The sequence below is a fragment of the Doryrhamphus excisus genome, chromosome 21 (assembly GCF_030265055.1).
Source record: "Doryrhamphus excisus isolate RoL2022-K1 chromosome 21, RoL_Dexc_1.0, whole genome shotgun sequence".
Lineage (NCBI taxonomy): Eukaryota > Metazoa > Chordata > Actinopteri > Syngnathiformes > Syngnathidae > Doryrhamphus > Doryrhamphus excisus.
In genome coordinates this window covers 4,774,627-4,787,500 of record NC_080486.1, presented here as the reverse complement: position 1 = coordinate 4,787,500, position 12,874 = coordinate 4,774,627, and the positions used below count along the sequence as shown (strand labels likewise).

At 31.7% G+C, this 12,874-nt stretch overlaps 3 protein-coding genes across 3 annotated transcripts in view; all 3 read right to left on the bottom strand.

The window, feature by feature from the left end:
* Nucleotides 1–1,719, bottom strand: part of LOC131109143 (uncharacterized) — a 15,664-nt gene extending 13,945 nt beyond the window's left edge. The window contains exon 1 of the mRNA XM_058060807.1: nt 1,328–1,719. Coding sequence (XP_057916790.1) covers nt 1,328–1,504 — 177 coding nt within the window. The 5' untranslated portion in view covers nt 1,505–1,719. The remainder of the gene's footprint in view (nt 1–1,327) is intronic.
* A 2,776-nt stretch (nt 1,720–4,495) lies between these two features.
* LOC131108503 (oocyte zinc finger protein XlCOF6.1-like) lies at nt 4,496–8,965 on the bottom strand. The gene is made up of 2 exons (XM_058059493.1): nt 8,865–8,965; nt 4,496–7,571 (listed from the first exon to the last, which is right to left on the bottom strand). Exon 2 carries the CDS (start codon nt 7,559–7,561, stop codon nt 6,302–6,304), a length of 1,260 nt encoding a protein of 419 aa, XP_057915476.1. The 5' UTR covers nt 7,562–7,571; nt 8,865–8,965; the 3' UTR covers nt 4,496–6,301.
* Nucleotides 8,966–9,925: 960 nt separating this feature from the next.
* On the bottom strand, nt 9,926–12,367 carry LOC131108502 (gastrula zinc finger protein XlCGF57.1-like). Its single transcript, XM_058059492.1, has 2 exons — nt 11,936–12,367; nt 9,926–11,350 (listed from the first exon to the last, which is right to left on the bottom strand). The coding sequence occupies exons 1-2, from the start codon at nt 12,129–12,131 to the stop codon at nt 10,281–10,283; spliced, it is 1,266 nt and encodes a 421-aa protein (XP_057915475.1). The 5' UTR covers nt 12,132–12,367; the 3' UTR covers nt 9,926–10,280.
* Between the last annotated feature and the right edge of the window lie 507 nt (nt 12,368–12,874).

Genomic DNA, 12,874 nt, shown 5'->3' with positions numbered 1-12,874 from the left:
TTCCATCTTATTTTGTGTCGAAAAATAAAAATTAACATTAAACATATATTTCATAATTTAATAACAAATAAAAATTAATTTGTTAATTTGTTTCACTTGTTTCATTTGTTTTTTTATTTGCTTATTTATTTTTCCATCTTATTTTGTGTTGAAAAATAAAAATTAACATTAAACATTTATTTATTAATTTAATAATAAATAAAAATTAATTTGTTAATTTGTTTCATTTGTTTTTTGATTTGCTTATTTATTTTTCCATCTTATTTTGTGTCGAAAAATAAACATTAACAGTAAACATTTATTTAATAATTTAATAATAAATAAAAATTAATTTGTTAATTTGTTTCATTTGTTTTTTGATTTGCTTATTTATTTTTTCATCTTATTTTGTTTCGAAAAATAAAAATTAACATTAAACATATATTTCATAATTTAATAAAAAAATAAAAATTAATTTGTTAATTTGTTTCACTTGTTTCATTTGTTTTTTTATTTGCTTATTTATTTTTCTGTCTTATTTTGTGTCGAAAAATAAAAATTAACATTCAACATTTATTTAATAATTTAATAATAAATAAAAATTAATTTGTTAATTTGTTTCATTTGTTCTTTGATTTGCTTATTTATTATTCCGTCTTATTTTGTGTCGAAAAATAAAAATTAACATTCAACATTTATTTAATAATTTAATAATAAATAAAAAATAATTTGTTTCACTTGTTTCATTTGTTTTTTGATTTGCTTATTAATTTTTCCATCTTATTTTGTGTCAAAAAATTAGATTTAACATTAAACATTTATTTAATAATTTAATAAAAAATAAAAATAAAAAATAATTTGTTTATTTTTTCACTTGTTTCATTTGTTTTTTGATTTGCTTATTTATTTTTCCATCTTATTTTGTGTCGAAAAATAAAAATTAACCTTGAACATTTATTTAATAATTTAATAATAAATAAAAATTAATTCGTTTTATCAGAGCTTTTCCAAAGAACCAAAGCACTGAAAAAGTGGAGGGTATAGCAGAAGCATTGAAGACTATTATATTCTATAGATATTTATTAATATTCAATAGTTAATATAATTAATATTTATTAATATTTTATTGTATTTTTTTTATTATATTTTCATTTTTTCTGTTTTTAATATATATATATATATATATATATATATATATATATATATATATATATATATATATATATATATATATATATATATATATATATATATAAAATAAAAATTAATACAAATGACTGCCCTTTTATGGATGTATAAATATGCATGCATAAACCTCAAGGTTCAAGCAGGAACACTGCTCATTTACCTCCGACATTTGTGTGGCCGTGTTGCCCCTGGCCCCCAGCATGGTCATGGCCAGGGCTGCAGAGATGCTGAAGGGGGAAAAGAAGACATTGGCAGTCTGGTCCTCCTCGCTCAGCTTTTCAAACACAGCCAAGGAGAAGGTGACGTTGGCTTCCGTTGGAGAGATCCCTGATGCCATTGTGTCTGTTGGAAAGGAAAAAGACCGTTACAGCACATTTTAAGTAAATACAGGGGCAGTACTGTTAGTAGCGATGTTTTTAATCAACAGATGTAATGGTAATGGTTGAATTTCATTTGAACATGCATCAGATTACAATTGAATGCATCACATAATCAGTTCACAGTTCCACATGTCCAAAAGGAGTAGGAAGAAGCAAAGCTTATTAAATCCTACCCCTCCATCTGGTACTTTTACAATCAGTAACTGTTACATTTGTTCACTTCCTGCTTTCCTAATATAATTTAAGCTTTTGTTTTGTTTTAATTTTAATTTTAATTTTAATTTTAATTTTAATTTTAATTTTAATTTTAATTTTAATTTTAATTTTAATTTTAATTTTAATTTTAATTTTAATTTTAATTTTAATTTTAATTTTAATTTTAATTTTAATTTTAATTTTCCGTCGGGACGGGGGGTCACAGGATATGAATGAATGTAGTAGACATTAAAAAAAAATCCAAAAAACAAATAACAAACAAGAACCAGGATATAATTTTCCCACTTTTGGACAGATTTATTAGAAATACTAAATTTTTTTGGCCACCATTAAATGTACACAAGTACACACAATCTACACTGTAAAACCACTGCTCAAGTTCTGCAACCAGTCATCAATTATATAATAATCATGATTATATTATTAGCCTATTATTATTACTATCATCATTATTCTTCTTCTGATTATTAGTACTACTACTAGTAGTAGTAGTAGTAGTAGTTGGCTAGTATTAGCCTGCTTATTGGCTTGCTTATTAGCCTGCTTTTGCCGTGTTATATAAAATTTGTCAGAGATTTTTTTGTAAAAACAAATCAATTCAAAATTTTTTTTTTTTAAATATCATATAATATAATTAGAAATTATTTATATTTATTATAATTATTTATAATATAAATATAAATATTATTTAATTATTTTTAATTGATATTTTTAATTGATATTTTTAATATATTAAAAATATCAATAAAAATAAAATAAAATTGATATTTTTAATATATTATTAATTTTTTAAATATTTTTAATATTTTTTTATAATTTTTAATATTTTTTTAATATTAAAAGTTTTTAATATAATATTAAAAACATCAATTAAAAATATCAAATTATTTAGGGGGGCTTAAGAAAATAGGCCTAATGAGGCCACTGCTCCGAAGTGAGAACTGTTTATGGGGTAAGGGGGCGGGGAACTGTCTCACCAAGCAGGTCGACACAATTTGGAACAGTCTCTGGCACGCTGAAGTCAACACTTAACGCAGCCGTACACCCTACGGCTGTCAGGCTGCTGTCCTTAATCGACCTCCCTATCTGAAAGGACTTAGACAATCTTCCAAATTTGCGACTTAAACCTCGCAAAAACTACATTTCAATTTAGTGGTGATTATGTGAAGACACTCCCAACCAAGACCTCATTGAAACCAAAACAGATCCACACTACCAATGCTGTATATCACATCACAAGAACAACATACTAAAAATGCACCATACAACATAACACAAATCATATCAGCTGATTAATGAAATAAAATACTGTACTTACAGTCTTCTTCAACACAAGGAGTGATGTGTTAGCGTCTGGGTTCAAATCTGAAATCTGCAGCGGTTGAGCTATTACCGCTGCGTTTTATACACGCTGACACACCCATACACCATAGTCGGAGCTACAGCGTGAGAAAACATTTAAAAATTGCTCTCATCAGTGCAGACAAACACACACACACACACACATTCTTATATGTGGTTTAGAATTGTGCCAGCGGGTGTGGTGTGTCGAGAAATAATCAGGAAATTCATGAATTAGCACATTTAGACATATTTGTTTAATCTATTCAGGTGTAAAAATAAGCTAGGCGTTTATGTGGTGTCATTGCATTGATAGCGACTTTTCTAACTTTATGGATTCTTTTCAGCGTTTTGTAAAATGTGTATTTTTTTTATGTTGGCAACAAGTGAATACACAGGCTAATTATGTACCTTCTACCATCTAGTGGAACAGCATTTTATTGTTCTGCCTGTCAGGGTTGTCATATATAAGATTTGTGACCGCCACTGCCGATGGAGGTAATCCTAAATATCAACACATTTTTTTCCTTTTGGAAATTAACATGAAACATTAATTTAATAATTTAATAATAAATAAAAATTAATTTGTTAATTTGTTTCACTTGTTTCATTTGTTTTTTGATTTGCTTATTTATTTTTCCATCTTATTTTGTGTCGAAAAATAAAAATTAACATGAAACATTTATTTAATAATTTAATCATAAATAAAAATTAATTTGTTAATTTGTTTCACTTGTTTCATTCGTTTTTTGATTTGCTTATTTATTTTTCCATCTTATTTTGTGTCAAAAAATAAAAATGAACATGAATCATTTATTTCATAATTTAATAATAAATAAAAATTAATTTGTTAATTTGTTTCACTTGTTTCATTTGTTTTTTGATTTGCTTATTTATTTTTCCATCTTATTTTGTGTCAAAAAATAAAAATGAACATTAAACATTTATTTAATAATAAATAAAAATTAATTTGTTAATTTGTTTCACTTGTTTTTTTATTTGCTTATTTATTTTTCCATCTTATTTTGTGTCAAAAAATACAAATTAACATGAAACATTTATTTCATAATTTAATAATAAATAAAAATGTATTTGTTAATTTGTTTCACTTGTTTCATTTGTTTTTGATTTGCTTATTTATTTTTCCATCTTATTTTGTGTCAAAAAAATAAAAATGAACATGAAACATTTATTTAATAATTTAATAATAAATAAAAATTAATTTGTTAATTTGTTTCATTCGTTTTTTGATTTGCTTATTTATTTTTCCATCTTATTTTGTGTCGAAAAATAAAAATTAACATTAAACGTTTATTTAATAATTTAATAATAAATAAAAATGAATTTGTTAATTTGTTTCACTTGTTTCATTTGTTTTTTGATTTGCTTATTTATTTTTCCATCTTATTTTGTGTCAAAAAATAAAAATGAACATTAAACATTTATTTAATAATTTATTAATAAATAAAAATTAATTTGTTAATTTGTTTCACTTGTTCCATTTGTTTTTTGATTTGCTTATTTATTTTTCCATCTTATTTTGTGTCGAAAAATAAAAATGAACATTAAACATTAATTTAATAATTTAATAATAAATAAAAATTAATTTGTTAATTTGTTTCACTTGTTTCATTTGTTTTTTTGATTTTCTTATTTATTTTTCCATCTTATTTTGTGTCAAAAAATAAAAATTAACATGAAACATTTATTTAATAATTTAATAATAAATAAAAATTAATTAGTTAATTTGTTTCACTTGTTTCATTTGGTTTTTTTATTTGCTTATTTCTTTTTCCATCTTATTTTGTGTCGAAAAATAAAAATTAACATGAAACATTTATTTAATAATTTAATAATAAATAAAATTAATTAGTTAATTTGTTTCACTTGTTTCATTTGTTTTTTTTTATTTGCTTATTTCTTTTTCCATCTTATTTTGTGTCGAAAAATAAAAATTAACATGAAACAGTGTAAGTCGCAAGAACAGCCAACCTATGAAAAAAATTGCGACTTATAGTCCGGAAAATACGGTAATATGAGCTAGCAAATAATGCACATCATTGGGTTAAAAACCTGTTACAATGTTGCCTGGTTTGATATACATGCTGTGATCATGCCTTAACATGTACACTCATGACAACATGTAATAGTTGCTATATTTTTATTATTTAAAACACTACCCAAACTCTATTTTCCTGACTATAAGTCGCACTTTTTTTTATAGGTTGGCTGTTCCTGCCACTTATACTCCAGAGCGACTTATAAATGAAAAAACTGTTTATGTTACATAAACACTGGACACCTTTTCTGTTCATGTTTATTTTTTTGTGTAGCTGAATAAGCATTGTGTTAGCATATCTTACACCTATTTAGCCTGTTCTCTATTATTTTATTATTGTTAGAACTTGCCTTCCAAGATGATGTAATGTCTGTTTTGGTTAAGTAGTTTGTAAAATAAATTACCCGCAAATAATGCAACTTATGTGTGTTTTTTGCTACCTAATTATGCATTTTTGGCATTGTCTGACTTATACTCCGGAGCGACTTATAGTCCAAAAAATACGGTATTTCAGAGGCGCATTGATATTCATACTTATGCTAGTTCCTTCAATGACAACAACAGCGGCGACAACACTTACAATATCCGCTCTCATTGTGATGGCTGTATCTTCCAGCACGTGTGCTGCAGTTCTCAGGTTAAAAATGCTAACGGCAAATGAGCAAATATTGATTAGTCCGCCAGATAAATATAGTTCTTCATGTTAGTTGCTACAATAATAATATAATTAATATACAAGTCACAGTTAGCATTTTTTTGTGAGGTCTTTAGCATCAAAATACGTATTTCCTGTGACGTTTGTTGCTAGCTAGCTCATATTAACCGGTTTTCTCACACCAGAAAAGGGATATAAATTGCAGTTTTAACCATTTTAACATGGTTATTTGTTATCCTACAATGGTAGGAGTAGTTGCTCTGTGTTTATGTTACCTAAAGCTATATCTTTGTTGAGTCAGCTCATTACGGCTACTGTCTTAAAAAGCAAACTAGCTTGCTAACCTGGTTACGATCGAACAACAGAGTAGGTTTTCACTTCTTCTCTTCTTGGCTCATGTTTGCAATTGAATGAAATAAACCTGACTGGGATATTTTTATTAAATTTAAACACTATAAGCATATGAAGACGTGTCCTGTAGCTTCATTTAGTGCTGCTGGTCCCAACAGAACACTTGTGATTGCTAACCTGGTACTTATAAGAGAATCTTTCATGGCAAACACTGCAACTCCACACTTTCTCACCAGTGTGTATTCTCATGTGTGTTTTCAAACATTCATTTCGTATGAAACTTAAACCACACACTGAGCAAGAAAATGGTTTCTCACCGGTGTGCGTTCTCATGTGTCTGACAAGTGGGGTTTGGTCGCAAAAGCTTTTGCTGCAAATTGAACAGGCGTATGGTTTTTCTCCAGTGTGTCTTCTCATGTGTATTTTCAAATCCGGATTTCGTAAAAAACTTTTATCGCACACCGAACAGGTAAAAGGTTTCTCTCCGGTGTGCGTTCTCATGTGCCTGACAAGCGCCGTTCGTTCACAAAAGCTTTTGTAACAGATTGAACAAGAAAAAGGTTTATCCCCGGTGTGAGTTCTCATGTGTTTCTTCAAAGACTGATTCAGTACAAAACCTTTTCCACACACTGAACAGGAAAACGGTTTCTCTCCAGTGTGTATTCTTGCGTGTGCTGTCAAATGTACCTTCTGAGAGAATCGTTTACCGCAAACTGAGCACATGAATGGTTTCTCTCCCGTGTGTATTCTCATGTGCGTTTTCAAATCATGGTTTCGAACAAAACTTATACCGCAGACTGAACAGGAAAATGCTTTCTCTCCAGTGTGTATTATCATGTGTCTTTTTAAACACTGATTTCGCACAAAGGCTAAACCGCACACTGAACAGGAGAAAGGTTTCTCTCCGGTGTGTGTTCTCGTGTGTATTTTCAACTCTCCTTTTTGTATAAAACCTTTCCCGCAAACCGAGCAGACAAACGGTTTCTCTCCCGTGTGGTTTCTCAAGTGTCTTTTCAAATTACTCCGGTCGTTAAATGTTTTGTCACAATGAGAGCACCGCCAGTGTGTGTTGTCAGTGTGACATGTCTTAGCTTTAAAGACGTCATCGGAAGCGTCAGGAGAGCGTGACATCGTGTCGTCACTATCTGATAACGGAGCCAAGAGGTTGTCCGCTTGTGTTCCTCCATCAGCTTCTGTTGTCACGTGTTGACTTGAGCTGCTTTCACTTTTGTCTTTATCATCTTCACTCTTCACAATAACAACAATCACCGGGAAGTCCTCCAATTGTTCGTGACTGATGCTGTGTTCCTCCACTTCCTCTTTAATGTGCTGTGGCTGTAGATCCTCCTCTTCTTCTTTAATGTAGCAGTGCTGTGGGTCCGCCTGCTCCATTGTGGAGGTTCTGCAGGACACAAGAAGCCAAACATGTTTTAGATCATCATATGAGGCATTGTCCTGCACCAGCATATGTATGTACTGACAGGAATCTAACCAGTCACCTCATTGATAGGCAAGACCTCATAATGTGTTGTTTTTTAAACCTTTAACATAGAAACTGTAGCATTACAGTTCTATTGTGGCACAATTGAGTTGCCAAAATAGTCAGATGCATGTAGCTTGTAGAAACAAAGCGATCCAAACAACACAACATGTAAATACACACAAAATAACCTACAGTCCATCCATTGTATGGGGTAAAAAAAAAAAATTATTGGTAATGGTAATAGTTTTATTTCATTTGAACATGCATCAGATTACAATTGAATGCATCGCATAATCAGTTCACAGTTCCACATGTCCAAAAGGAGTAGGAAGAAGCAAAGCTTATTAAATCCTACCCCTCCATCTGGTACTTTTACAATCAGTAACTGTTACATTTGTTCACTTCCTGCTTTCCTAATATAGTTTAAGTTTTTTTTTTTACTTTATTTCATTATTTTAATTTTAATTTTAATATTTGTTCACTTCCTGCTTTCATAATATAAATAAGTTTATTTCTTAATTTTTTACTTTATTTTATAAATTTTTATTTTTTATATGCTATAAAATTATTATTTTATATTTTTATATTATTTTTATATCATATTTTTATTTTATTTTTTTTTATTTTTTTTTGTCACGTACCGAAGTACGAGGTGATATGACCATACAATGACATAATGGGTACCATAGTAACTGTCAATATAGTGATATTGGCTCATCATTGTGCATTGTTTGAGGTCCTTACTCAATCCATTCCATAGTTTGATTCCACATACTGAAATGCTATGGCTTTTTAACGTAGTCCTAGCATATAAGTGTTTCAAATGTACTTCTTCCCTGACATCATATTTCTCCTCTCTTGTAGAGAAGTATTGGATGACATTTTTAGCTAATTTGTTATTTTCAGCCTTATGCATTATTTTAGCTGTTTGAAGATGAACTATATCAGCAAGTTGAAGTAATTGTTATTTTAAAAATAAGGAGTTAGTATGTACTCTGTAGGCGGCATTATGAATTATCCTATTAAAAAGTCTACTAGTATTTACAACACAGTATGCTAATGGTCTTTATAGCGCTACACTGCTCTGAGGCCTGTTAGCATTAGCATGTTTATAATTATTTGTAACCGTTTCTTCACATAAATCACCAAATTACAATCTTTATGACTAGTATTAAAAAGCATGTTTGTTCTTTTAAGGCACCGTATACCGACCTGAAGCACAGAAGAGAGCAGCGAGCATGGATGTTTTCACGTCAGCTCAGGATTTATTCTTCTTCGCTGCCGTGTGTGACTAACCAACACGCAGCGCCCCCCAATGGCTTAACTGTCAAACAGCGGCCAAGTGACCAAACAAAGTTTATTAAAAGATAGTCATTAATTACAATCATATTGTAAAAAATATGTAAAGAAAATTAAGGTGTTAAGGACGAGTGGATAGCGCACAGGTCTCACAGCTAAGGAGACCCGGGTTCAATTCCACCCTGGCCATCTCTGTGTGGAGTTTGCATGTTCTCCCCGTGCATGCGTGGGTTTTCTCCGGGTACTCCGGTTTCCTCCCACATTCCAAAAACATGCTAGGTCAATTAGCGACTCCAAATTGTCCATAGGTATGAATGTGAGTGTGAATGGTTGTTTGTCTATATATTTTTTTAAGTTGTAATATTATGATAAACAAACAAAATAACAATTAAAGTTGTCATTTTTGGAAATTGGGTGCAGAAAAATGTATAATATATATTATGGGAATAAATTATAAATGACAATTATAAAACAGCTGTACTTTTATGAGAATAAAGTCAAAATATTATGAGGAAAAGGTCACATTCTAACAAAAAAAAGTTGTAATTTTACAGGAATAAACTAAAGAATAAAAAATAAAATAACATCATTTTATGGCGACTCCAAATTGTCCATAGGTATGAATGTGAGTGTGAATGATTGTTTGTCTATATTTTTTTAAAGTTGTAATATTATGAAAAACAAGCAAAATAACAATTAAAGTTGTCATTTTTGGAAATTGGGTGCAGAAAAATGTATAATATATATTATGGGAATAAATTATAAATGACAATTATAAAACAGCTGTACTTTTATGAGAATAAAGTCAAAATATTATGAGGAAAAGGTCACATTCTAACAAAAAAAGGTTGTAATTTTACAGGAATAAACTAAAGAATAAAAAAATAAAATCATTTTATCACAAAAAATCACATCATTTTATGGCTACTCCATCATTTTTATGGCTATGAATGTGAGTGTGAATGGTTGTTTGTCTATATGTGCCCTGTGATTGGCTGGCGACCAGTCCAGTGTGTACCCCGCCTCTCGCCTGAAGACAGCTGGGATAGGCTCCAGTACCCCTCGAAACCTTCATGAGGATAAGTGTTAAGAGAATGAATGAAAGGTCCACTTTAACATAAAACAAAATAATTTTATATTTAATATCGTTTTATATTTTACCTCATTTTATCAAGCACACACAAAAATTCAATATGAAATAAACCATATCAAACTGAACCGCACTAGCATTCACCTGCCAGTGGACCAAGACTCTAACTCTTCTATGTATTTTATGTGCCATGTGAGAGGCTTTTTTCCCCCAAAACAATCCAATAATCATTCAAAAGTTTATTCTCCGGTGTGTTTATTCACATGTTTAACCATATCTACCTTATTAGAAAATCTTTTATCACAAAATGAACAAAAATATTCTTTCTCTGTGGTGTGTGTTCTCGTGTGTAATGTCATATGTGCCCTTTGAGAAAATGTTTTCCCACAAACTGAACAACTAAAAGGTTTTTCTCCTGTGTGAGTTCTCATATGTTTTATCATATGTATCTTTTGAGAGAATCTTTGATAACAAACAGAACAACTAAAGGGTTTCTCTCCAGTGTGTGTCCTCATGTGTGCTGCCAAAATATCACGTCGGGCGAAAGTTTTATCACAAAGCGAACAACTAAATGGTTTTTCTCCCGTGTGTGTTCTCATGTGTTTGATCAAATTGGATTTGAATGAGAATCTGCAACCGCAAACGGCGCAGATAAAAGGTTGCTCTCCCGTGTGTGTTCTCATGTGCGTGACCATATTTGACTTGTGAGCGAATCTTTGGCAACAAACCGAACAACTAAAAGGTTGTTCTCCTGTGTGTGTTCTCATGTGTTGAGGCAAAGCGCTCTTATTGTAAACATTTTCACAAACTGGGCAAGTCAAGCATTTTTTACCCGTCTTCTTTTGAGTCCTTATATGACCTTCACAGTCTGCGTGGTTGCTTAAAGGTTCTTGGGTATCGTCCCCGTGTTCAGCCTCAGAAGAGTATGACATTGTGTCGTCATTATCTGATAGTGGAGCCAGGAAGTTATCTGCTTGTGATGCTCCACAGCGGTCTCCATCTGATTCTGTTGTCATGTGTTGTGATGAACTGCTACACAGGGGCTCCGCCCCTCCGTTGTCCTGACTTGGACCGTGTTGAAGCTGTGAGGACTCAGGTGGTTTGGCTTCATGGTCTTCGCTCTTCACAGAGACACATGGGAACATTGTGAGATCAGTCTCCATCAGCGTTAGAAGACAATTTCCCTCCAGAGCGGTACTCCAGAGTTCCTCCCCTTCCTCTTTAATGTGCGGGTGCTGTGGAGAGTCCTGCTTCAAAGTGGAGCTCCCACCTTGCGGTTCTTCTTGACGATCAAGCACTTTTTGGAAGTCTGCAGAACACAAACAACACCAATTGGTCTGCCATATGGTGTCTCAATGCAATACTTCATTGCATAGGATTACAACAGCGCCCTCTGGTGGAGAAATTACTATAAGTTCATTACGACGTAATGGCTATGGCTCTAAACAGGCAGATTTTTTAATATTACTTCACTCAAAACTGACGTTAATTCCTCTAAATGCCGTATTTTTGCCAATGTTATTAAAATTAAAGGAACCGTAAAAGGTAAAATACATACTGACTAAAGAATGATGCCAAATAAATTGATAGCTGAGCTCTAAGGTTAGCATAGCCTGTGATAAAATGTTGCTAGACTGATATCAATTACGGACTATTTTGATTCCATTCCATTCCACTATTTTGATAAAAACACGGAACAAAGTGTGTCCCTTAACAGCAATATTTAAACCAGTTTAAAAAAACGCGACGATTCTATTTTTCATGGGACGTTTGGCAACCCTACTGCGGTCACGTGGTTACAACCCAGCAATACACACAGCCAACAATGTACGACTTACAATGTAGGTACTTTTCATGTAAACAATAAACATTTTAAAGTAAGAATGCAACAAACCTTCTCTTTGTAACACTACTTGAGGATCCTTGTAAACAACGTCTAATAGTTGACGTTGTCGCTGGTTCTCCTCTTTTGTTCGACTAAGTTCCTCCTCGTACTCTGCGAGCGCTTTTTCGAACACTACAAATATTTCTTCAACAGCAGCAGTTAGTCGCCGACTCACCAACGCCCTTAATATTTGAACTTTACACATTTTCCAACAACAATCACGCTTTATCACTGCTTAGCGATGCGTTGACTACTTCCGCTTCTCTTTGTTAGCGGCTAGCAAGCTCGGTTGACCTAAAAATCTTCACAAATGTCCGATAATAGTTCTTCTTCACATTAAAAAACAATAATGGGTAATCTGGTATACGACAGGCAAAAGTACAATCATTAAAATTAAGGAATTGCCGCAGTTAAATACTACACTGCGTCTGCATGCTTGTCTTCCGGTAATACATGGCTACTACATTCTAGTACATTACCGCCTCCCTCAGGGGTGGAGGTGTCAATACACCCTAGTTTGAACATGAGCTAAGCTAAAGCTACGAGATGGAGAATGCTAACGCGATGCTGCTGACAGCTTGTTGTTGTTTAAGTACTACAAACGGGCGTAATTAGGTGGTGGGGGGCAACCAGGTTTTTTTTTCAAAAGGTAATTTTGGTACTACATTAATAATAATGTTACGTTATGTTATATTTAATCGTGTAAAGCTCTAGGACCTAACAGGAAATGGTCGCTCATGAAAGACCGCCCACAAACGTATCGATTGGGTCTGTGATTTCTAGTTAACCTGCGATTGGTTGTCTCCACTGTCACTCAATTTGCTAGCTTGTGTTTACAGCGTGATCATGTTGTGCTACATTGTTTTACAGTCAGTTAAAGTGGTATGAAAAGTAAATAATAGACAATTATAATACTACTACCTTAGACGGAAATTATTTAAAATTTTA